The sequence below is a fragment of the Schistocerca nitens genome, unplaced genomic scaffold (assembly GCF_023898315.1).
Source record: "Schistocerca nitens isolate TAMUIC-IGC-003100 unplaced genomic scaffold, iqSchNite1.1 HiC_scaffold_519, whole genome shotgun sequence".
Classification (NCBI taxonomy): Eukaryota; Metazoa; Arthropoda; class Insecta; order Orthoptera; family Acrididae; genus Schistocerca; species Schistocerca nitens.
Window position 1 is genome coordinate 146,262 of NW_026046052.1, and position 25,646 is coordinate 171,907.

At 57.5% G+C, this 25,646-nt stretch overlaps 2 protein-coding genes across 2 annotated transcripts; both read right to left on the bottom strand.

Annotated features, from left to right (window-relative positions):
- Positions 1–937: 937 nt before the first annotated feature.
- LOC126232486 (uncharacterized) lies at positions 938–1,717 on the bottom strand. Its single transcript, XM_049942737.1, has one exon. It carries the CDS (start codon positions 1,715–1,717, stop codon positions 938–940), a length of 780 nt encoding a protein of 259 aa, XP_049798694.1.
- Positions 1,718–14,051: 12,334 nt separating this feature from the next.
- On the bottom strand, positions 14,052–14,831 carry LOC126232488 (uncharacterized). The gene has a single exon (XM_049942738.1). The coding sequence runs from the start codon at positions 14,829–14,831 to the stop codon at positions 14,052–14,054; it is 780 nt and encodes a 259-aa protein (XP_049798695.1).
- Positions 14,832–25,646: the final 10,815 nt, after the last annotated feature.

The window sequence follows — 25,646 nt, forward strand, 5'->3', positions numbered from 1 at the left end:
TGTGTGGCCACGCTTCGGGTGCGTGTATGTTTGTACGTTTCGTTTGTTCGTCTTCTGCAGCAGAGGCGGTGCGCGGCAGTGGGAACGCCTGCCTGGCGGCTGGGACGGCCAGCAAATGCGGTTGGATGGGCGGCCACAGCACCGCACCTGTGCCCAAGGAGGCGACGCTGGCGGCGGGGCCCCCTCGGATGCGGCCGGCTGGGGGCTGTGTGCGCTGCCGCTGCCGCTGCCGCCGCCGCCGCCGCCGCCGCCGCCGCCGCCGCCGCCGCCGCCGCCGCCGCCGCCGCCGCCGGTGCTGGTGCTGGTGCTGGTGCAGCAGCAACAACGACGAACAACGAGTAAGCAAGAAGAGGACGAAGCGGATGGCTGGTGGGTGAGTGCATTTATTTAGGCGGTCGACAAGGCAGTGCGTGATGTGGCGTTGTGACGGGGGTTTGCTCACGTGGCCTCGTTTGTGTTGATGCGCAGGAAGATGAGATGCGGGCAGACGCAGACGCGTACAGAGAGACGAGCCCGGTCTGCAGCAGGATGTGTGGCGCGGCGCGCCGAGTGCAGAGCAGCGCGCGCCGCCTGGGCCGGGCTGGGCCCGCCCGGCGGCGGGCCGCGCTGTTGTCGCGGACGTGAGCGCCCCCTGGCGGGTGGTCGGAGGCGGCGCGGTGGACGTGTGTCCGGTTGGCCAGTGCACATTGCGAGTGGCTGGCTGGCGGTCGGCGGCGAGACGGGAGAGGAGGTATGTGTCGCGGGCGCCTTTGCTGCGCTGCGTCGTTGCGTGCCTGGGCGTGCGCCTGTCGACTGTGTGTGACTGTGTTGGGCGTTGTGCCACGTACGTGTGTGCTCGGCCGAAGGCGTCGGAAGAAAAAGAGAGAGAGAGACGGGCGGGAAAGTGGGTCGGTGTGCGTGCGTCGCCCGTGATGCGATGATGTCGCGTCATGTCATGTCATGTCTTTGCGAAACGGCTGCCGAGAGGTGTGTGGTGGCGAGCGGGAATGTGCGTTTGGTGGTTGCCGGCCGGCCGGCAGTTGTTGGTGGTTCCTCCTGTGTGGTTGTTTGTGCTGCTTTGATGGCAACGTGGAAGGACGCCGGTTTTTCCGTGCCTTGCGTGTGGTTGTGTCGACGGTGACTGGTTGGGGGTGTGCGCCGATGCACGTGCCATGTTGTTATGTTTGGGTCGTGAGTGTGTTTTTGGCTGTGTTGTTGTGTACGGGAAGGGGGAGAGAGGAGGAGGCGGCGGCGGCGGCGGCGGCGGCGGGGGTGATAGTGCGTGCAGTAGTGCCGTTGCGACGGGCGTCGGGTGGAGCCGTGCGTAGTGGCGGAAAGGTGTAGGTTGCGGGAAGCGAGCCCGTCGCGTGTCGTCGTCGACGACGGGGTCGCGTGCGCTGTGAATCGAGAGTGGCGGGAAAGGGGCAGCGTGCCGCTGTGTCGTGGTCGTTAGCAGAGGCCTGTGTGCCTGTCCGTTTGTTTTCTGTCGGACGCTTGGTGCGAGGTGTTTGTTTTGTTTTGTTGCCGCCGCCGCGGTTGTTTTTGTTTGTCGGCTGTGCTGTGTCGGTGGGTCGGCGAGCTGTTTTGCGGTGCGTGAATGTGTTGGTGCAAAAGTGGCGGCGGCGTCATGGCTGCGACCGCGACGAGCCGCGGGCGCGCCATTGATGATGTTGAACACAGAGCGGCTGTGTGCAATGGGAGGCCTTGTGTACGGGTAGCGGTGTTGTCGTACGTGCATCCGGCCCGGTGCGGAAAGCGCCGTTGCGGTTGCGGGTTGCCTCTGGTCGCGACGTGTGGTGCTCGGCTTTGTGGGTTTTTTTGGTGCCCCTTTGGCCGGTGGGTGGTGTTTGTTGTTTTGTGTGTGTGTGTGTGTGTGTGTGTGTGGTCGGTCTCTTTGGCGCTCGGTATATATCTGCCTCCTGCTCGGTCTTGTTGTCGACGTCGTCTGTAGTTTTTTGCGGCTTGCCGACGACCGACCGACCGAACTACTACCTACCTGTGACAGCTACGTGTGGCGCCCGAAGGTGAACGTAACGTGACCTCGGCGCCCTTAGCCTAACCTAAGATGTCCGGCCGTAAGGTAGGTGCGGCCACCTGACGCCTCACGTCCGAACGCTTAACCTAACTTTGACGCCTAACCTAACTTTAACCCTTAACCTAACCCACGTCCACCTAACGTAACCTAACCTAACCCAAGCGACGCCAACCCTAACCTAAGGTGTTGTACACTGCGAATGTCGAAGGCATGTTATAGTCTTAGGTGGAGAGCACTACACGCAACAAGCGGCTACACGGGTAGCAGGGGTTGTGTGGCGTGGGCTGGGCGGTTTTGTTAGGTTAGATGGCCTTGGGCAAGTACAGAAAGGGGGCAACAGCAGCCTCAACGGGTGCGGGGACCAAGCAGCAATCGGTATCGTTTGTTAATTGTCAACTGTCGAAGCTGCGTTGGTACAGTACCGGAACCGCAAGCGCTGACAGAGAAAGCACCGAAGCTCTGCAATCGTGATAAGGTACAGAAAGCTGGCTGACGCCAGGGATAAATTCTGCCGAAATTGTCACAAAGGTACAGACGGTGTTTTAGAAAGGCTCGATTGCATGCAACCGGTGGTGGTGTGTTCGTCGCTGTTTGAGTAGTAGTTTTGATCCTGTAGTGAAGTAGAGGTGGATGGTTCCTGTGAAATATTGTGGGTGGAGGTTACACCCAACAACCGAGCTAGGTTTAATAATAATTGGCTCCTTTGACCGACCTCCCGACGCAGCAGCATTAGTGGCAGAACAACGGAGAGACGGATTTTGGAAACACATTTCACATACATTTTCCTCAGCATGTTAGGGTCTTAGGTGGAGATTTCAATTTACCCGATATAGACTGGGACACTCAGATGATGTTCAGGACGGGTGGTAGGGGGACAGAGAGCATCGAGTGACATTATACTGAGTGCACTGTCCGAAAATCACCTCGAGCAAAATGAACAGAGAACCGACTCGTGGAGATAACATCGTGGACCTACGGATGACAAACAGACCCGAACGTGTTTCGACTCTGTATGTGCAGAACAGGGACGCAGTGATCATAAGGCCGTTGCAGGGAGGACGGTGTATCTATCTGTTTTGGCTAGCAAGAGTAATAGAAGGCAGATTTGCAGACGACCCGACAGATGAAAAGGCAAATGCCTGTTCCGACACTGACAATGTTGAGTGTTCATGGAGAAAGTGCAAGGCAATGGTAAAAATGCGTTTTTAGACAGGTACGTGCCGAGTGTCGAACTGTGAGGGATGGGAAAAAAAACCCACCGTGGTATACTACAACAACAACGTTAGGAAACTGTTGCGAAAGCAAAGAGAGCTTCACCCAAAGTTTAAACGCAGCCAAAACCTCCGAGACAAACAGAAGCTAAACGATGTCCAAAGTGTGAGCGTAAGGAGGGCTATGCGTGAAGCGTTCAGTGAATTCGAAAGTAGAACAAACCCTATGTACCGACGTTGACAGAAAATGCTAGGACGTTCCGGTCTTGCGTTGAATCAGTAAGTGGCTCGAAACAGCATATCCAGACACTCCGGCATGGTGATGGCATTGAAACAGAGGATGACACGCGTAAAGCTGTGAAATACCTAAACACCTGTTTCCAAAGCTGTTTCACAGAGGACGGACCGCACTGCAGTTCCGTCTCTAAATGCTCGCACGAACGAGAAACCGGCTGACATCGAAATAAGTGTCCAAGGAGGAATGGGAAAGTCCGCCGGACCCGACGGGATTACCAATTCGCGATTCCTACACAGGGTACGCGAAACAACCTGCCCCCCTTCTAACAGCCGTGTACCGCAAGTCTCTGGAGAGGAAGGGAGGGTTCCAAATGATTGGAAAAGAGCACAGGTAGTCCCAGTCGTCGAGCAGATGCGCAAAAACCATAGACCCATATCTCTGACGTCGATGTGTTGTAGAACATGTTGTTTGCTCGAGTATCATGTCGTTTGTGGAAACTCCAGAGTCTACTATGTAGGAATCCATGTTGGATTCCGGAAACAGCGATCGTGTGTGAGACCCCCAGCTCGCTTTATTTGCGCATGAGACCCAGAAAATATGAGATACAGGCTCCCAGGTGGATGCCATTGTCGTTGACGTCCGGAAGGCGTTCGATACAGCTCCGCACCGTCGCCTGATAAACGACGTAAGAGTCTACAGAATATCAGACCAACTGTGTGGCTGGATTGACGAGATGTTAGCAGACGGAACACAGCATGTTGTTATCAATGGAGAGACAGACGTCTACAGACGTTAAAGTAACCCCTGGCGTGCCACGGGGGAGTGTTATGGGACCATTGCTTTTCACAATTCATATCATATAAATGAGCTAGTAGATAGTGCCGGACGTTCCATGCGTCGTTTCGCGGATGATGTGCTGTATGTAGTATACAGAGAGGTTGCAGGACGATCGGCAGCGGATAGGCACCCGGTGCAGGGAGTGGCAACTGTCCCCTTAACATAGACAAATGTGATGTATTGCGAATATACAGAAAGAAGGATCGTTTATTGTATGATTGATTATATGATAGCGGGACAAACACTGGTAGCTGTGACGTCTGTAAAATATGTATCTGGGAGTATGCGTGCGGAATGATTTGGAAGTGGAATGATGATCAGATAAAAGTAATTGTTGGTAAGGCGGGTACCAGGTTGAGATGCACTGGGAGAATGCTTAGCAAAAATGTAGTCCATCAACAAAGGAGGTGGCTTACAAAAACACGCGTTCGACCGACCCATACGTGAGTGTTGCCCACCAGTGTGGGATGCGTAGCAGGTCGGGTTGACGGAGGAGATAGAGAAAGGTCCAACGTTTCGTCACAGGGTTATGTGGTAACCGTGATAGTTAAGTGGCAGACTCTGCAAGGGAGGCGCTCTCTGCATCGCGGTGTAGCTTGCTCGCCAGGTTTTCGAGAGGGTGCGTTTCCGGATGAGGTATCGAATATATTGCTTCCCCGTACGTATATACCTCCCGAGGAGATCCCGAATGTAGTAAAAGTAGAGAGATTCGAGCGCGCACGGAGGCTTTCAGACAGTCGTTGTTCCCGCGAACCATACGCGACTGGAACGGCAAAGGGAGGCAATGACGACAGTGGCACGTAACGTAAAAAGTGCCCTCCGCCACACACCGTTGGGTGGCTTGCGGCGTATAAATGTAGGAGGTCGGCTGTCGTGTGTGCTTGGAGGCAGATTCGGTGTGTCTGTAGTTGCGGACGGCGGTCAGCCCCCCTCGCGTAAGCGGCGAGGGGCGGCGGCGCTCGGTTGGCCGGTGCCGATGTTGCGCAGGCGGCGCCCGTTTTGTTTGCGGCGGGCAATTTTGTGAGAAAGGGGCGCGAATGTTGGCGGGCGAGGTGGCCCGACGGCTGCGGGCCGATCGGGAAACGGTGGGAGGGCGATGGGGCGGCGGAGGTGCGTTTGCACGGCCGGCATCGCCGCACGCCTCCGCTTGTGTGGCTGTGGCGGCGGCCGCGCTGGCCGGGCTGGCGCGGCGACGGTGTGGCACTTTTGCCGAAGGTTTGGCCATTGTGGCGGGTCGTCGGCTGGGGCTGTGGGGGCGGCATGTGGGCGGGGGCGGCGATTCTCGGCGGGCCGAGCCAGGCTGTAGCGCGCGGTAGCTGCAGTTTGGCCGTGGTTTGCGGCGCTGCCGTGGCGACTGGTTGGCGACTGTGGTGTGGCCGTGTGTAGCCCCATCCTCGGTGGTTTGAACGGCGCGGGTGGTTGCGGCGCAGGTTTGGGGCTGGTCCGCACAGGCTGTCGGACGTTGGGCGGTAGCAAGCGCGGGAGGCGCGGCGCGGCGGCGCGCAGAGTGGCGGCCGCTCTCTCGGCCGTCCGCGCCCGCCCGCGACACTGGCTGGGCCTGGCGGCGCGGCGGCTATTCTCTGCCGCCGTGCTTGCCGCCTGCCGCTCTCGCTCTCGCTCTCGTGTGTGTACGCGCGTCGTCGAAATAATGGCAGATCAGGCGGCTACGAACGAGACTGCTGCGGCACCCGCCGCCACCGGCACGACGAAGAAGGCCAAGTCTGCGGCGTCTGCGAAGAAGCCGCGCGCCAAGCCTGCGCACCCGCGCACCTCTGAGATGGTGACGGCCGCCATCAAGAGTCTGAAGGAGCGCGGCGGCTCGTCGCTGCAGGCGATCAAGAAGTACATTGCCGCGCACTACAAGCTGGACGCGGAGAAGCTGGCGCCCTTTATCAAGAAGTACCTCAAGTCGGCCGTCGTGGCTGGCGAGCTGGTGCAGACGAAGGGGAAGGGCGCGTCCGGCTCTTTCAAGCTTGCCGGCGCCGGCGGCGGGGCGGCCGAGGGCGGCAAGGCCCGTGCCGGCGGTGCGAAGAAGAAGCGCGCCGCTCCGGCCAGCAAGGAGAAGAAGGGCGCCCGTGCGGCCGGCGCAAAGAAGGCTGGTGGCGTGAAGGCGGCGACCGGTCGGAAGGCGGGCGCCGCCAAGAAGGCGTCTGCGGCGTCGGCGGCTCCCGCGGGTGCGAAGAAGGCGGCTGCGGCCAAGCCGGCCAAGGCCAAGTCGCCGTCGAAGGCGAAGAAGGCCGCGAAGGTTCCGACGAAGAAGCCGAAGGCGCCGCGCCCGAAGAAGGCGACGACGCCGTCTAAGGCGAAGGCTTCGCCCAAGAAGAAGAAGTGAAGTTAAAGTAAAGAAAGGAAAGGGGAAGGAAGGGAAGGGCTGGCGCTTGACCCCGTCGTCCCCCACCCCCCTCCCCCGCGTCGTCTAGTGGCGCGCGATGGCACGGCTGCGCGCGGCCCAAAACGGCCCTTCTCAGGGCCATCAGAGGACGTCGGGAAGGCGTTGATTGTCGTGCTTGGCGCGTTGTGTTGTCTTGTTTGGGTGGCCGTGCGTGCATGCGCCGGGGTGTGTGTGTGTGTGTGTGTGTGTGTGTGTGGGGTTGGTTGGTGTTTGTGTGGCGTTTCTGTATGACCCTTGTGGGTACTGTGTGCGTGCCGTGGTGGTTGGATTGTGGGGCCGGTGGCGGTAGGCGGCGGCGCGCGGTAGCGGAGCGGTTGTGGCCGTTTTGTTTTGTGTTTTGTATTTTGTGCGGCGGCCGACGGTTGGTTTCTCATGTTTCTGGAGACTCTGTTTGTTTGCTTGCTTTGCGGATGGCGCGTCTTGTTTGTTATGTGTGTGTCCTCTCTGTGTGAAAGGGGGACGGGGACGTTGAGACGTGGAAGTGGCCGGCGGGAATTGGGAAGGCGCGGTGGCGCCTCGGAGACGGCGGCGGCCAGCCACCCGTGGTGACGTCGTCCGGCTGTTTGTTTGTGTGTATTTGAAGGGGTGGGGTGGGATGACGTCGATTGTGATTGTTGGCGAGAGCGGCTGTGTACGGGAGGGAGGGTGGGGAATTGTGGTGGTTGTTTTAACGGGGCTAGAGAGAGAGGCTGGGCGGCAAGACCGACAAAAGTTTTGCTCGCGACGGAGAGATGTTAGTGGCCCTGAAAAGGGCCGTTTTTTTTGTGTTGCGCGCGTGCGGTGCCGTGCCGCGGCTAAGCGGTTTAGGCGCGCTCGCCGCGGATGCGGCGCGCGAGCTGGATGTCCTTGGGCATGATGGTGACGCGCTTGGCGTGGATTGCGCACAGGTTGGTGTCTTCGAAGAGGCCGACGAGGTAGGCCTCGCTGGCCTCCTGCAGGGCCATGACTGCGGAGCTCTGGAAGCGCAGGTCGGTCTTGAAGTCCTGGGCGATCTCGCGCACTAGGCGCTGGAACGGCAGCTTGCGGATGAGCAGCTCTGTGCTCTTCTGGTAGCGCCTGATTTCTCGCAGGGCGACGGTGCCCGGCCTGTAGCGGTGGGGCTTCTTGACGCCGCCGGTGGCGGGCGCGCTCTTCCTCGCCGCCTTGGTGGCGAGCTGTTTGCGCGGCGCCTTTCCGCCGGTGGACTTGCGGGCCGTTTGCTTTGTGCGGGCCATAGCGGTTAGCGGTGCGTGCGGTAGCGAAGCGTCCGGTGCTGCCTTGACAACGGGCCCGCGCGGGCCCGTGCTGCGCTTATATGCCCTCGGTGCGCGTGGTGGGGGGAGGGCGGGCCAGAGTCTATATAGGGGGGCGGCGCGCGCTCACGGCGCACCGTAGCCGACTCGCTAGCGCCGGGTGAGGAGCTGCCGCTTGTGCTTTTTTTGTTGCTTGAGGAGGAGGAAGAATGACAGGCCGCGGCAAGGGAGGAAAGGGGCTGGGCAAGGGTGGCGCCAAGCGGCACCGCAAGGTGTTGCGCGACAACATCCAGGGCATCACGAAGCCCGCCATCCGCCGCCTGGCTCGCAGGGGCGGCGTGAAGCGCATCTCTGGTCTGATCTACGAGGAGACCCGCGGAGTGCTGAAGGTGTTCCTGGAGAACGTGATCCGCGACGCGGTGACGTACACTGAGCACGCCAAGCGCAAGACTGTGACGGCCATGGACGTGGTGTACGCCCTGAAGAGGCAGGGGCGCACCCTGTACGGTTTCGGCGGTTAGGCAGGCAGCCGGTGTGCTGTGCTGTGGCCTTCCCGCGGCCGTGCCGTTGCCCGTGCTTGGTGGGAGAGACGAAAAACGGCCCTTTTCAGGGCCACCACACTGTTCGGAAATTGAAAAGTGCGAAAGGGTCTGTGTTGCCTGCCTGCCTCTGTGTGTGTGTGTTTGTTGTTGTTGTTGTTGTTGTTGTGCGCCTCTGTTGCTTTGCGTGCGTGCGTTCCGTTTGGAGTTTCGACGTGACGTGTGTGATGATGGATGCGGGAGGGCGCGGCTGAGTCCGGTGTGTGCGTGGTTTGTTTGTGGCGCGGGCCGGATCATCGATCGGATCAGCTGTTTGGTTTGGTTTGGTTTGTCCTGTGCCTGTGTGTTTGGAGAGCGCGCGCGGCGGCCCGCGTGTCGTCCGTCGTCGGGCCGTTACGCGCTCTTTTAATTATGAACATATTAACAATGATCACATCACATTATTGGTGTATTGATGTCGTTGTCGTTGTTTGGAACGCGACTGTGCGTGCGTGGAGGGGTGCAGAAAAAATGTGTGTGTGTTCGGCCACACGGGCTGTGGACAAGATGGCGGACGTGCGCCGGCGCTGTGGACGTTGTTGTAAAGTGCGGCGAGGACGACGGAAACTTTGCTTTGGACGTAGGTTTGTGTGGTGGCCCTGAAAAGGGCCGATTGTTGTGAGGCGAGCCGGCAAGGCAAAGGCGCGTTTGCGTTTGCGTGCAGGGAGCACGCAAGCGCAGCGCCGCGGTCCCTGTTTAGGCCTTCTTCTCGGTCTTCTTTGGCAGCAGGACGGCCTGGATGTTGGGCAGGACACCACCCTGTGCGATGGTGACGCCCGACAAGAGCTTGTTGAGCTCCTCGTCGTTGCGGATGGCGAGCTGCAGGTGGCGCGGGATGATGCGCGTCTTCTTGTTGTCGCGGGCCGCGTTTCCGGCCAGCTCGAGCACCTCAGCCGCGAGGTACTCCATGACGGCGGCGAGGTAGACGGGCGCCCCGGCGCCGACGCGCTCGGCGTAGTTTCCCTTGCGCAGGAGGCGGTGGATTCTGCCGACCGGGAACTGGAGCCCAGCCCTGCTTGAGCGGGACTTTGACTTGCCCTTGACTTTGCCTCCCTTTCCGCGTCCGGACATGGCGTTTGGCTAGTGGCGTAAGCGCTAAACACGTAACCGTAACGGTGCGAGCCGCAGCGAGTCGAGCAGCGGAGTGCGTGCGTGTGCCGGCGGCGGCGGGGTGGGGGTCCCTTTATGGGCTCGGGTGCGGCGGCCGGTTGCGCGCGCGCCCCATTGGTCGGCGGCCGCAACAGGGCGAGCTGGTAAAGGTGCGGTGTTGCGGTAGCGGCGGGTGCCACTGTGTGGGGAGACGCTGACTAGAGCGGAGCGCTTGCTGCCTGTTGTTGTACGTTCGAGATGCCGCCCAAGACTAGCGGGAAGGCCGCCAAGAAGGCCGGCAAGGCGCAGAAGAACATTTCGAAGGGCGACAAGAAGAAGAAGCGCAAGAGGAAGGAGAGCTATGCCATCTACATCTACAAGGTGCTGAAGCAGGTGCACCCCGACACGGGCATCTCGTCGAAGGCGATGAGCATCATGAACAGCTTCGTGAACGACATTTTCGAGCGCATTGCGGCCGAGGCGTCTCGCCTGGCGCACTACAACAAGCGCTCGACCATCACGTCCCGCGAGATCCAGACGGCTGTGCGGCTCTTGCTGCCTGGCGAGCTGGCCAAGCACGCCGTGAGCGAGGGCACGAAGGCGGTGACCAAGTACACGAGCTCCAAGTAAGGAGGAGGTTGTTACTTCGGCTCTTGGAAGGAAGGAAGGAAGGAAGGAAGGAAGGAAGGAAGGAAGGAAGCTCCCTCCGTTGCGAGAGCGGCAAAACGGCCCTTTTCAGGGCCACCAAATTGCCTTTGCGGGAAGAGCGGAATTGTTTGTGTGTGTGTGAGTGAGTGAGTGAGTGAGTGAGTGAGTGAGAGGGGCGGCATAGCTACCCGGTTTGGTTGGTTGCGAGGCAGCTGGTGGTGCTGCTGTGCCGTGGTGGTGTGGTCTCGAATGTGGTTGTGGTTGTGGTTACTGGGGTACGGCCGCGAGGGTTTGGTTGCCGCCGGTGTGACGTGGAATGCGTGCACGAGTCTTGGCGTGGTTGTTTGTCGACACACAGATAGATCGATAGGAGGTGTTGGTGCTGTCTGTGGCGCTGATTCATGTCTTTGTCTCCGTCTGCCCGGTTAGTCACGTGACTGCAATTGAAAGTCCTCGCGATTGATTGATTGTTGGATGTCACCGTTACGGCCGTCTGTTGTCACATCATACATGATGGCGAGGGTGAAATGTTGTGTTGCCGTCGACTATTCCCTTTGCTGTACGGCGCGTTGGTGTGTGTGTGTTGGTGACGTTTTAAATGGACGTGTCGTACTATCATCCATTACGAAGTCGCCAAGAAATGTACGGGCGGGTGGGGTAGGCGACACGCACGGTGGTGTACCTATTTGGCCCTTGATTTGATGATAGCCGTTTCTGCAGTTTGACTGATGATTGATTGGACTGTTGTGCGCACGCACGTCATTCACGGTGCACGTGTGTTCGGTTGAGTACAGTAAGCGTGAGGCTAGACGACGACGGTCGTTGTTTGTTGTTATGGGCGTACACGCGTTTCGTTGGTCTGTGTCCCCCGGTGTGAAATGGCAGGTGTGTCGGTGATGTGATCCGATCCGGCGGCTCTGAGTAACTGTCAATATCGGCGCGGTACACCGGCGTCATGGCAACGTGTCGGTGTTCACACCAGTCGCACTGTGGCACCGTCGGCGCCGCGAACGGTGACGAAAGGCTGACCTTTGATCGGTCGAGTGTCGTGTCTGGGCAGAACGTGTGGAATGAGCAAAACTGTTGGGGACGGAAACAATGGTGGAGGAGGGGAACGGAAAGTAATAAAACAAACAAAATGGAGAAGCAATCACCGGAAAACGAAGCAGGGAAAAACGGAGAGGCGCTGTCTATAGCAACGGAACGTTCCCGTGCATTGCAGCCGCACTGAAAGGCGTTTACGGCGCGGCTGCAGGTGTCGGCCGTGGTGACGGCTGAATTGCATTGCCTTCCCGGATGAAACGTTCGCCGACATGGCTCGGAGGAGGAATCTATGAGAATGCGTTGCCCTTGCCTGCCGTTTCGTGTGCCCTCCTGTTGTGTACGCTGTTGTTGTCCGGTGTAGCGAAGGGTGTGTATGTAGGGGTGTGTGTGTGTTTAGTGGGGAATTGGAAGGTCGATAGCTGCCGTCACGGTCAAGATAACGCAGTCAAAGGTGTCGCGAAAAAGTGTGTTAGCCGTGGTTGGTTGGTTCGTGTGTTTTAAAGAGAATGGACGAGAGAGAGAAAGTAGGTGGAGAGTGCGTTGCGTGTTGCCTAACTGCGTCCGCGAATATGGCAGTAGTTGGTGGTGGGCGTGCCCTTGCATGTGGCCCGGAAGGCGTGTCCGTTTCGCGGTAGTGGCACCGCTGCTGGCATATTCGGGAGATGGGAGGGGCGCGAAAGGAGAAAGGAGACGCGGAGGCTTTTAAAGACGGGGAGGGCGCGTGTGGGTGGCTCGCGCTGCGCTCGGCGGTTGTGTTTGTGCAACAAATGTGTTGCCGGGAGGGGACCGTTGTTGTGGTGCGGTTGTAGCCTCAGACGCGGCCGGCAGTGAACGTGAGACGACGGATGCGGGCCGGGGCGGCGCATGTCGCCGGTGCCATGCCTTTTAAGAGCCGCGTGGTCGGGGGTGTGCGCACCGTGTGTCGTGTTGCGAGACAGCATCATTTGTGCTGCGTGGCGTGGCGTGGCGTGGGGGCGAGGAGAGCGAGCCGCGCGGTGTGCTTGTGCGCCGGAGAATGGCACACTGCGCCTGCCCGTTGAGGAGGCCGATGGCCGTGGTGTGGTGGAAATGGAGCGCGTCGGACGTGCACCAATGAGAAAGAGAAACAAAGCGGCGACAACGAACGAAAGGGGGAGGGAGGCCATTGTGTCACATGCGGCGGTGGGAGGAAAAAAAAAAAAACAAACAAACAAACAAACAAGAAACGAAGACGTAAGAAAGAGGAGAAACAACAAAGAGAATGAGTCGTGCGTTCGCGAGGGGGGGTGCGCGTGTAACTCCGGTACGCGCAGTGCCGGAGCCCAACGGCTGTGTCGTCGACGCCAGTGCTTGTCGGCCGAATGGGTGCGGGAATAGAGGCAGCGTCGGCACGGAGAAGCAAGCAAGAAGGAAGGACGCACGCGCGCTGCGGCGTTTGGCGCGGTTTGCGGCTGGCGCCTTTGGTGGCAACGGCCGGGACAAGCAGCGGTGTATGGTGGTGTGCGGGGCGGACAGGGGCGGCGGCGGTGGTGGACTGGGAGGAGGCGAGGCGGCGCCGACGGTGGCGTGTGGTACGGCGAAAACGGGACGGACGGACGGCGGATGTTGGAGAGGCGCCGCGCACGCAGACACATGGAAGGAAGGAAGGAACGAACGCAAGGGAACAAATGGAGGGGGCGAATGTGGAGATGCGGGCAGGCGGTGGTGTTTGTGGGCATGTGGTGGGGAGAAGGGCGGGGGCGGGAGGACAGAGGCGAGGCGACTGCGTGCTTGCTCGCTCGCTCGCGTGTCTTTTGTTTTTGTGTTTGTTTTTCCATCGTTTGGTCGCCTTGGAGCCTGTCGGTCCCGTCCGTGTGTGGCCACGCTTCGGGTGCGTGTATGTTTGTACGTTTCGTTTGTTCGTCTTCTGCAGCAGAGGCGGTGCGCGGCAGTGGGAACGCCTGCCTGGCGGCTGGGACGGCCAGCAAATGCGGTTGGATGGGCGGCCACAGCACCGCACCTGTGCCCAAGGAGGCGACGCTGGCGGCGGGGCCCCCTCGGATGCGGCCGGCTGGGGGCTGTGTGCGCTGCCGCTGCCGCTGCCGCCGCCGCCGCCGCCGCCGCCGCCGCCGCCGCCGCCGCCGCCGCCGCCGCCGCCGCCGCCGGTGCTGGTGCTGGTGCTGGTGCAGCAGCAACAACGACGAACAACGAGTAAGCAAGAAGAGGACGAAGCGGATGGCTGGTGGGTGAGTGCATTTATTTAGGCGGTCGACAAGGCAGTGCGTGATGTGGCGTTGTGACGGGGGTTTGCTCACGTGGCCTCGTTTGTGTTGATGCGCAGGAAGATGAGATGCGGGCAGACGCAGACGCGTACAGAGAGACGAGCCCGGTCTGCAGCAGGATGTGTGGCGCGGCGCGCCGAGTGCAGAGCAGCGCGCGCCGCCTGGGCCGGGCTGGGCCCGCCCGGCGGCGGGCCGCGCTGTTGTCGCGGACGTGAGCGCCCCCTGGCGGGTGGTCGGAGGCGGCGCGGTGGACGTGTGTCCGGTTGGCCAGTGCACATTGCGAGTGGCTGGCTGGCGGTCGGCGGCGAGACGGGAGAGGAGGTATGTGTCGCGGGCGCCTTTGCTGCGCTGCGTCGTTGCGTGCCTGGGCGTGCGCCTGTCGACTGTGTGTGACTGTGTTGGGCGTTGTGCCACGTACGTGTGTGCTCGGCCGAAGGCGTCGGAAGAAAAAGAGAGAGAGAGACGGGCGGGAAAGTGGGTCGGTGTGCGTGCGTCGCCCGTGATGCGATGATGTCGCGTCATGTCATGTCATGTCTTTGCGAAACGGCTGCCGAGAGGTGTGTGGTGGCGAGCGGGAATGTGCGTTTGGTGGTTGCCGGCCGGCCGGCAGTTGTTGGTGGTTCCTCCTGTGTGGTTGTTTGTGCTGCTTTGATGGCAACGTGGAAGGACGCCGGTTTTTCCGTGCCTTGCGTGTGGTTGTGTCGACGGTGACTGGTTGGGGGTGTGCGCCGATGCACGTGCCATGTTGTTATGTTTGGGTCGTGAGTGTGTTTTTGGCTGTGTTGTTGTGTACGGGAAGGGGGAGAGAGGAGGAGGCGGCGGCGGCGGCGGCGGCGGCGGGGGTGATAGTGCGTGCAGTAGTGCCGTTGCGACGGGCGTCGGGTGGAGCCGTGCGTAGTGGCGGAAAGGTGTAGGTTGCGGGAAGCGAGCCCGTCGCGTGTCGTCGTCGACGACGGGGTCGCGTGCGCTGTGAATCGAGAGTGGCGGGAAAGGGGCAGCGTGCCGCTGTGTCGTGGTCGTTAGCAGAGGCCTGTGTGCCTGTCCGTTTGTTTTCTGTCGGACGCTTGGTGCGAGGTGTTTGTTTTGTTTTGTTGCCGCCGCCGCGGTTGTTTTTGTTTGTCGGCTGTGCTGTGTCGGTGGGTCGGCGAGCTGTTTTGCGGTGCGTGAATGTGTTGGTGCAAAAGTGGCGGCGGCGTCATGGCTGCGACCGCGACGAGCCGCGGGCGCGCCATTGATGATGTTGAACACAGAGCGGCTGTGTGCAATGGGAGGCCTTGTGTACGGGTAGCGGTGTTGTCGTACGTGCATCCGGCCCGGTGCGGAAAGCGCCGTTGCGGTTGCGGGTTGCCTCTGGTCGCGACGTGTGGTGCTCGGCTTTGTGGGTTTTTTTGGTGCCCCTTTGGCCGGTGGGTGGTGTTTGTTGTTTTGTGTGTGTGTGTGTGTGTGTGTGTGTGGTCGGTCTCTTTGGCGCTCGGTATATATCTGCCTCCTGCTCGGTCTTGTTGTCGACGTCGTCTGTAGTTTTTTGCGGCTTGCCGACGACCGACCGACCGAACTACTACCTACCTGTGACAGCTACGTGTGGCGCCCGAAGGTGAACGTAACGTGACCTCGGCGCCCTTAGCCTAACCTAAGATGTCCGGCCGTAAGGTAGGTGCGGCCACCTGACGCCTCACGTCCGAACGCTTAACCTAACTTTGACGCCTAACCTAACTTTAACCCTTAACCTAACCCACGTCCACCTAACGTAACCTAACCTAACCCAAGCGACGCCAACCCTAACCTAAGGTGTTGTACACTGCGAATGTCGAAGGCATGTTATAGTCTTAGGTGGAGAGCACTACACGCAACAAGCGGCTACACGGGTAGCAGGGGTTGTGTGGCGTGGGCTGGGCGGTTTTGTTAGGTTAGATGGCCTTGGGCAAGTACAGAAAGGGGGCAACAGCAGCCTCAACGGGTGCGGGGACCAAGCAGCAATCGGTATCGTTTGTTAATTGTCAACTGTCGAAGCTGCGTTGGTACAGTACCGGAACCGCAAGCGCTGACAGAGAAAGCACCGAAGCTCTGCAATCGTGATAAGGTACAGAAAGCTGGCTGACGCCAGGGATAAATTCTGCCGAAATTGTCACAAAGGTACAGACGGTGTTTTAGAAAGGCTCGATTGCATGCAACCGGTGGTGGTGTGTTCGTCGCTGTTTGAGTAGTAGTTTTGATCCTGTAGTGAAGTAGAGGTGGATGGTTCCTGTGAAATATTGTGGGTGGAGGTTACACCCAACAACCGAGCTAGGTTTAATAATAATTGGCTCCTTTGACCGACCTCCCGACGCAGCAGCATTAGTGGCAGAACAACGGAGAGACGGATTTTGGAAACACATTTCACATACATTTTCCTCAGCATGTTAGGGTCTTAGGTGGAGATTTCAATTTACCCGATATAGACTGGGACACTCAGATGATGTTCAGGACGGGTGGTAGGGGGACAGAGAGCATCGAGTGACATTATACTGAGTGCACTGTCCGAAAATCACCTCGAGCAAAATGAACAGAGAACCGACTCGTGGAGATAACATCGTGGACCTACGGATGACAAACAGACCCGAACGTGTTTCGACTCTGTATGTGCAGAACAGGGACGCAGTGATCATAAGGCCGTTGCAGGGAGGACGGTGTATCTATCTGTTTTGGCTAGCAAGAGTAATAGAAGGCAGATTTGCAGACGACCCGACAGATGAAAAGGCAAATGCCTGTTCCGACACTGACAATGTTGAGTGTTCATGGAGAAAGTGCAAGGCAATGGTAAAAATGCGTTTTTAGACAGGTACGTGCCGAGTGTCGAACTGTGAGGGATGGGAAAAAAAACCCACCGTGGTATACTACAACAACAACGTTAGGAAACTGTTGCGAAAGCAAAGAGAGCTTCACCCAAAGTTTAAACGCAGCCAAAACCTCCGAGACAAACAGAAGCTAAACGATGTCCAAAGTGTGAGCGTAAGGAGGGCTATGCGTGAAGCGTTCAGTGAATTCGAAAGTAGAACAAACCCTATGTACCGACGTTGACAGAAAATGCTAGGACGTTCCGGTCTTGCGTTGAATCAGTAAGTGGCTCGAAACAGCATATCCAGACACTCCGGCATGGTGATGGCATTGAAACAGAGGATGACACGCGTAAAGCTGTGAAATACCTAAACACCTGTTTCCAAAGCTGTTTCACAGAGGACGGACCGCACTGCAGTTCCGTCTCTAAATGCTCGCACGAACGAGAAACCGGCTGACATCGAAATAAGTGTCCAAGGAGGAATGGGAAAGTCCGCCGGACCCGACGGGATTACCAATTCGCGATTCCTACACAGGGTACGCGAAACAACCTGCCCCCCTTCTAACAGCCGTGTACCGCAAGTCTCTGGAGAGGAAGGGAGGGTTCCAAATGATTGGAAAAGAGCACAGGTAGTCCCAGTCGTCGAGCAGATGCGCAAAAACCATAGACCCATATCTCTGACGTCGATGTGTTGTAGAACATGTTGTTTGCTCGAGTATCATGTCGTTTGTGGAAACTCCAGAGTCTACTATGTAGGAATCCATGTTGGATTCCGGAAACAGCGATCGTGTGTGAGACCCCCAGCTCGCTTTATTTGCGCATGAGACCCAGAAAATATGAGATACAGGCTCCCAGGTGGATGCCATTGTCGTTGACGTCCGGAAGGCGTTCGATACAGCTCCGCACCGTCGCCTGATAAACGACGTAAGAGTCTACAGAATATCAGACCAACTGTGTGGCTGGATTGACGAGATGTTAGCAGACGGAACACAGCATGTTGTTATCAATGGAGAGACAGACGTCTACAGACGTTAAAGTAACCCCTGGCGTGCCACGGGGGAGTGTTATGGGACCATTGCTTTTCACAATTCATATCATATAAATGAGCTAGTAGATAGTGCCGGACGTTCCATGCGTCGTTTCGCGGATGATGTGCTGTATGTAGTATACAGAGAGGTTGCAGGACGATCGGCAGCGGATAGGCACCCGGTGCAGGGAGTGGCAACTGTCCCCTTAACATAGACAAATGTGATGTATTGCGAATATACAGAAAGAAGGATCGTTTATTGTATGATTGATTATATGATAGCGGGACAAACACTGGTAGCTGTGACGTCTGTAAAATATGTATCTGGGAGTATGCGTGCGGAATGATTTGGAAGTGGAATGATGATCAGATAAAAGTAATTGTTGGTAAGGCGGGTACCAGGTTGAGATGCACTGGGAGAATGCTTAGCAAAAATGTAGTCCATCAACAAAGGAGGTGGCTTACAAAAACACGCGTTCGACCGACCCATACGTGAGTGTTGCCCACCAGTGTGGGATGCGTAGCAGGTCGGGTTGACGGAGGAGATAGAGAAAGGTCCAACGTTTCGTCACAGGGTTAGTGGCAGACTCTGCAAGGGAGGCGCTCTCTGCATCGCGGTGTAGCTTGCTCGCCAGGTTTTCGAGAGGGTGCGTTTCCGGATGAGGTATCGAATATATTGCTTCCCCGTACGTATATACCTCCCGAGGAGATCCCGAATGTAGTAAAAGTAGAGAGATTCGAGCGCGCACGGAGGCTTTCAGACAGTCGTTGTTCCCGCGAACCATACGCGACTGGAACGGCAAAGGGAGGCAATGACGACAGTGGCACGTAACGTAAAAAGTGCCCTCCGCCACACACCGTTGGGTGGCTTGCGGCGTATAAATGTAGGAGGTCGGCTGTCGTGTGTGCTTGGAGGCAGATTCGGTGTGTCTGTAGTTGCGGACGGCGGTCAGCCCCCCTCGCGTAAGCGGCGAGGGGCGGCGGCGCTCGGTTGGCCGGTGCCGATGTTGCGCAGGCGGCGCCCGTTTTGTTTGCGGCGGGCAATTTTGTGAGAAAGGGGCGCGAATGTTGGCGGGCGAGGTGGCCCGACGGCTGCGGGCCGATCGGGAAACGGTGGGAGGGCGATGGGGCGGCGGAGGTGCGTTTGCACGGCCGGCATCGCCGCACGCCTCCGCTTGTGTGGCTGTGGCGGCGGCCGCGCTGGCCGGGCTGGCGCGGCGACGGTGTGGCACTTTTGCCGAAGGTTTGGCCATTGTGGCGGGTCGTCGGCTGGGGCTGTGGGGGCGGCATGTGGGCGGGGGCGGCGATTCTCGGCGGGCCGAGCCAGGCTGTAGCGCGCGGTAGCTGCAGTTTGGCCGTGGTTTGCGGCGCTGCCGTGGCGACTGGTTGGCGACTGTGGTGTGGCCGTGTGTAGCCCCATCCTCGGTGGTTTGAACGGCGCGGGTGGTTGCGGCGCAGGTTTGGGGCTGGTCCGCACAGGCTGTCGGACGTTGGGCGGTAGCAAGCGCGGGAGGCGCGGCGCGGCGGCGCGCAGAGTGGCGGCCGCTCTCTCGGCCGTCCGCGCCCGCCCGCGACACTGGCTGGGCCTGGCGGCGCGGCGGCTATTCTCTGCCGCCGTGCTTGCCGCCTGCCGCTCTCGCTCTCGCTCTCGTGTGTGTACGCGCGTCGTCGAAATAATGGCAGATCAGGCGGCTACGAACGAGACTGCTGCGGCACCCGCCGCCACCGGCACGACGAAGAAGGCCAAGTCTGCGGCGTCTGCGAAGAAGCCGCGCGCCAAGCCTGCGCACCCGCGCACCTCTGAGATGGTGACGGCCGCCATCAAGAGTCTGAAGGAGCGCGGCGGCTCGTCGCTGCAGGCGATCAAGAAGTACATTGCCGCGCACTACAAGCTGGACGCGGAGAAGCTGGCGCCCTTTATCAAGAAGTACCTCAAGTCGGCCGTCGTGGCTGGCGAGCTGGTGCAGACGAAGGGGAAGGGCGCGTCCGGCTCTTTCAAGCTTGCCGGCGCCGGCGGCGGGGCGGCCGAGGGCGGCAAGGCCCGTGCCGGCGGTGCGAAGAAGAAGCGCGCCGCTCCGGCCAGCAAGGAGAAGAAGGGCGCCCGTGCGGCCGGCGCAAAGAAGGCTGGTGGCGTGAAGGCGGCGACCGGTCGGAAGGCGGGCGCCGCCAGTCGGAAGGCGGGCGCCGCCAAGAAGGCGTCTGCGGCGTCGGCGGCTCCCGCGGGTGCGAAGAAGGCGGCTGCGGCCAAGCCGGCCAAGGCCAAGTCGCCGTCGAAGGCGAAGAAGGCCGCGAAGGTTCCGACGAAGAAGCCGAAGGCGCCGCGCCCGAAGAAGGCGACGACGCCGTCTAAGGCGAAGGCTTCGCCCAAGAAGAAGAAGTGAAGTTAAAGTAAAGAAAGGAAAGGGGAAGGAAGGGAAGGGCTGGCGCTTGACCCCGTCGTCCCCCACCCCCCTCCCCCGCGTCGTCTAGTGGCGCGCGATGGCACGGCTGCGCGCGGCCCAAAACGGCCCTTCTCAGGGCCATCAGAGGACGTCGGGAAGGCGTTGATTGTCGTGCTTGGCGCGTTGTGTTGTCTTGTTTGGGTGGCCGTGCGTGCATGCGCCGGGGTGTGTGTGTGTGTGTGTGTGTGTGTGTGTGGGTTGGTTGGTGTTTGTGTGGCGTTTCTGTATGACCCTTGTGGGTACTGTGTGCGTGCCGTGGTGGTTGGATTGTGGGGCCGGTGGCGGTAGGCGGCGGCGCGCGGTAGCGGAGCGGTTGTGGCCGTTTTGTTTTGTGTTTTGTATTTTGTGCGGCGGCCGACGGTTGGTTTCTCATGTTTCTGGAGACTCTGTTTGTTTGCTTGCTTTGCGGATGGCGCGTCTTGTTTGTTATGTGTGTGTCCTCTCTGTGTGAAAGGGGGACGGGGACGTTGAGACGTGGAAGTGGCCGGCGGGAATTGGGAAGGCGCGGTGGCGCCTCGGAGACGGCGGCGGCCAGCCACCCGTGGTGACGTCGTCCGGCTGTTTGTTTGTGTGTATTTGAAGGGGTGGGGTGGGATGACGTCGATTGTGATTGTTGGCGAGAGCGGCTGTGTACGGGAGGGAGGGTGGGGAATTGTGGTGGTTGTTTTAACGGGGCTAGAGAGAGAGGCTGGGCGGCAAGACCGACAAAAGTTTTGCTCGCGACGGAGAGATGTTAGTGGCCCTGAAAAGGGCCGTTTTTTTTGTGTTGCGCGCGTGCGGTGCCGTGCCGCGGCTAAGCGGTTTAGGCGCGCTCGCCGCGGATGCGGCGCGCGAGCTGGATGTCCTTGGGCATGATGGTGACGCGCTTGGCGTGGATTGCGCACAGGTTGGTGTCTTCGAAGAGGCCGACGAGGTAGGCCTCGCTGGCCTCCTGCAGGGCCATGACTGCGGAGCTCTGGAAGCGCAGGTCGGTCTTGAAGTCCTGGGCGATCTCGCGCACTAGGCGCTGGAACGGCAGCTTGCGGATGAGCAGCTCTGTGCTCTTCTGGTAGCGCCTGATTTCTCGCAGGGCGACGGTGCCCGGCCTGTAGCGGTGGGGCTTCTTGACGCCGCCGGTGGCGGGCGCGCTCTTCCTCGCCGCCTTGGTGGCGAGCTGTTTGCGCGGCGCCTTTCCGCCGGTGGACTTGCGGGCCGTTTGCTTTGTGCGGGCCATAGCGGTTAGCGGTGCGTGCGGTAGCGAAGCGTCCGGTGCTGCCTTGACAACGGGCCCGCGCGGTTTTTTTTTTTTTTTTTTTTTTTTTTTTTTTTTTTTTTTTTTTTTTTTTTTTTTTTTTTTGGCACATTTCATTCCCTCCCTGATGGAGAGGGCGGGCCTTTTTAGAGCTTGCTGGTTGCTCTTTTTCGGCCGGTGGTGTTCGGTACATTTTTTGCTTTTTGGATGTCATTTGCTTGCAATTGTGCCAAGCTTTGTTATTCTGGTAATATGTAAAGTTAACATTGTCATTTTTGAACATTATTGGGTTTAAATTATTTTGACATTCGAGAGACATTTATGTAGTTATCATGGAAGACATATAGTAAGAATTTAGAGATATAGTTAGTACATAGTGAGAACATATAATTTTAGGAAAAACATATAAATTTAAAAAGAAGGAAAAAAACATTTAAATTTAAGAAGAACATATAATTTTAGGAGGACATATAAAAACATATAAATCTTAAATAAATAAATTTAGGTAGACATATATTTAAGGTGGCGATATGTATTTAGGAGGGAAGTGTAACTACTCAGATTTACGTGTTATTGCTTGTTATTGCTATTGTGTATGTGGCCGTTGCGTGCGTTGTGTGTGTGTGTGTGTGTAGGTGTGTGTGTGTAGGGTCGTTGCCTACATCCTGGCGTCGAGATGTGGGGGAGTGAGGGAGTCGCTTACGAGTGGGGTCATGGTGGGAGCAAGGTCGGGGAATTGGGAGGTCGTGTTTTGTGCCACTGTACGCGCTGGATGGATGTATTTGAATTTAGGGCGCCTCCTTTCCGGGATTTCAGAGGTCAATAAGTCTTCCATATCTGGTCGTTTCGTCAGTATGTGTCTGCCGTAGTTGGCGCGTAGTTTCGTTAGTCGAGTTTGTAGTGGTTCTATGTTGGTGATGTCATACACGTCGTTGCTCGGCGTCTGGGGGGGGAGTTTGGTGATGCTGCGAAGTAGTCTTCTCTCAGTTCTGTAGAGTCTGTCCGCCTGGCTCTTCGCCAGACCAGCCAGGGGTGCGGCTGCATACTCCATGACCGGCCTGACGAAGGTCTTGTATGTGTGCAGGGCCGTCTCCAGGCGGCAGCCATGGAGGCGACCCTGCACCTGTCGTATGAGTCCTTGTCTTTTTCTTGTTCTGTTGAGGAGGTAGTTGATGTGCGTCTGCCAGTTTAGATGCTTGTCTAGGAACACGCCTAAGTATTTCGCGGAGTTAGTAAGCGTCAGTGGCGTGTTCCATAGTGTTAGTTGTAAGTCGCCAGTGTTTTGGTTCCTGTTCTTGGTTCGGTGTCTGTGTTGGAAGAATATGGTCTGTGTTTTGGTCGGGTTGGGTCGGATTCGCCACTGCGTCATCCAGGTCTGAAGTTTTTGTAGGTAGTCCGTCGTTTTCCGTTGTATGGTCCTGGTGTTTGGGGCAGTGCACCAATATGCAGTGTCGTCTGCATATAGTGCGACTGTCTCGTCTGTTGTCGCTGTGGTGGGGATGTCTGCTGTGTACAGCGCGTACAGGGTCGGGGACAGGATGCCTCCTTGTGGGACACCTGCCTGTGGCGTGAACGGTTCGGAATGTTGATCCCCTACATGGATCCTGCATACTCTGTTGCTAAGGTAGGCTTTTATGATTTTAATGAATTTAATGGGGAGTCCTAGTCGGCTTAGTTTGAGGAGGAGCCCTTGATGCCACAGCTTGTCGAATGCACGCTCGATGTCTAGGAATACCGCGAGCGTGCATCGTCCGTCGTTGAATCCTTTAGTAATGCTGTTAGTAAGTTTAAAGAGAGGGTCATTCGTCGAGTGGTTGGGTCTGAAGCCTGCCTGGATTGTCGGGGGTAGTCCTTTGTCTTCTGTGAATTTTCTAAGTCTGTTCGCTAATATGCGTTCGTATGTCTTCCCTATAACGTCCAGCAGAGAGATTGGTCTGTATGAGCGGGGGTCAGTCTTCGGTTTGTCAGGCTTGAGGATCATAATTGTCTTACTCGTCTTCCAGTTGGTCGGTAACGTTTCATAGGTGAGGCAATAATTGAAGATTATGGAGAGAATGGGGATGAGGATGTGGGGGGGGGCTTTCTGTAGGTGCAGTCGTCGGATTTCGTTTTGTCCAGGAGCGGAGTTACGTCCTGTGTGGATGGCTTCGGCTATTTCAGTGTTGGTTATTTCCTTGGTCAGGTTGTGTTCGTTCTCTGTGTCCACTGTTGCTGTGGTGAGTATTCGATTTAGTTGTAGTTCCACTGTACGTCTGTGTACTTCGTCAAAGAGATTGTCATTGGGGAAGGAGTATACCTCCTGCAGTACCTGTTTGAAGATGGTCGCCTGTTCACGTTTGTCTGTTGTCGGTTCGTTGTTTGTTATTAAGGTAAGTTCAGTAGTTCGTCGTTGTCCCGTTAGTGTCCTGAATTTTTTCCAGAATTTGCCTCCACTCCTGTAGTCTAGTTGTTTGCAGGTGTCGTCCCACTGTGTTTGTCTATGTGTGGATATTATGTTCCTGACTCTGTTGTTTAGTCTGTTCCAAAGTCGTCTTAGATCTGGGTTGTTCGTACGTCTAATCTCTCTGTGTAGTCGTTTCTTTTGTTGTATTAGCTGTAGGGCCTCACGGGGGATGGATGGTCTCCAGTTATTTATGGTTTTCGTCGGTATTGCTTCGTCGGTGGCTTGTTTGATTGCGTCTTCAAGGCGTCTGGTCACTAATAGTAGGTCGTTGTCGTCAGTGATGCTCACTGGGAAGTTTAATTGGTCTGTGATGACTTCGCAATATCGTTCCCAATTTGCATTTTCGTAGTTGCGGATGGTACGTCTGGTGGGAGGGGGGTCTGGAGGGTTGAGTGCCTCTGTGGAGAAGGTGAGTGGTAGGTGGTCGCTCGTTATCGGATTGCCGATCTTTGGGGAGGTGATGGTGTCCGTCAGTGTGGGGCTAAACAGGATGTGGTCGGGGGCAGACTGTCCGTTGTGCCCTATGAAGGTGTAGTCATAGATGGGAAGGCGGTCTATTGGTTGAGTGGCTAGGATGTCGAAGAGTGTGCGTCCGTTTTGGTTATCTGTCCAGTCTCCGAGTTGGGGGTGTCTGGCGTTGAGGTCGGATAGGAGAATGAATTTGTCTAAGGTTTGCAGGTGTTGTAGGAATTGGAGTGGGAGGGGACTGTCGGGGGGGTTGTATAGGCATGCCACTGAGATTGAACGTCTGTTAGTTCCCCTGATTTTAACCACTATCGCCTCTAGGTTTTGTAGCGCTGGGGGGAGGGGGGTTTCGGTGGCGGGTATCGAGTTTAGAACATACAGAGCTACGCCTCCCCTTCCGTCAGCCCTATCTTTACGGAAGCAGTTGTATTTAGGTATATTGCAATCCTTTCCCTCTTTCAGCCAGGTTTCGGCCACGCCCGCTACATGTATGTGGTCATTTATAAGTGTATGCATCAGCATAGTTCTTCTGTTTACTACCCCCCTCGCATTTACGAAGAGGAAGTTTGTGTGGGTGAGTGTGGCAGTGTTATCCATGTCTGTCTTGTAAGAGGTGTTGTCCTGCTGTTTTAACTTCTGGTAGGTGGGCGGGGTGTGTGGTGAGTGTCGTCGGGAGTCCTATTTTGTGTGTTTGCTGGTGGTCCGTTTAGTGTGTTGTCGTGTGTGCTGAGGAGTCTTGTTTGTGGGTGCCACTGGTCTTTAACGGTGATGTGCAGCCTGCATCCCGTCTGGGTGGCTTTTATTGTTTTTTCCAGGGCTTGAAAAGCGACCTGGTTAATTGTTCTAACGATCTCCTCCTTCCTGTCCTGGAACAGGTTAATCAGGGAGCCGGCTAGGACCCTCAGGAAGTCTGCTTTCAGCACCACCTCCTGCTGGATGTCCTCCACTGCGATCTGCGCTGGCTCGTCGATTAACTTGATGGGGGCTTGAAGCTCTGGCTTCGGAGCCTCCTTGGGGCGCAGCGGGCAGCGGTAGGAGAGTGCAGAATGGGGGCCTTCGCAGTTGGCGCATTTTTCAGCGCCAAGGCTGTTGCATTGGGAGAGGGTGTGGTCTCCACTGCACTGGGGGCACTTTGGCTTACCTACACAGTTTTTGGTTGGATGGTCGAACGATAAGCATAGACTACACTGGGCTGGTTGAGGTGGGGGGAAATTCGAGGGTTCTGTTTCCTTCCGCGAATAGTCTATTACTACCCCTTGGGTTAGGATTTTGTCGAGGGTCTCTTGGTCCCTCGTTATGACACGGATCATCCTTGTGGGGGCGTTCCTGGCGCGAGACCTGATTCGCCACGCCTTCTCAATGGTGAGACCCTGATCTTGCAGTTGTTTCCGGACTTCTTGGTCTTCAACTTCGAGAGGAACTTTCTTGATTACTGCCGATAGGGGGGGCCTGCCTTGATCACGCCTGGGCTGTCTTTCCCTTGGTTCGCGAGGACAGAGTTGTCTCACTACAATTTTGTGATTTAGATGGAGCCTAAAGAGTTTTTGTAGGAGGGTTTCTTCTCCCGGTTTCGCGATTTTGATAAGGGCGATGCCATCTCGTCTGACCTTTAGGTCTTTGATAGCATCCCGCATTTCCTGTTTGAAAAATTGATTAATGAAGATAGTCAGTTTCCTCTCTGTAGCTGAGTCGTCCGGAAGG

Bases quoted from the DNA above. Each gene is read 5' to 3' on its own strand.
- LOC126232486 (XM_049942737.1), bottom strand. From the start codon at position 1,717: ATGCACGTACGACAACACCGCTACCCGTACACAAGGCCTCCCATTGCA.
- LOC126232488 (XM_049942738.1), bottom strand. From the start codon at position 14,831: ATGCACGTACGACAACACCGCTACCCGTACACAAGGCCTCCCATTGCA.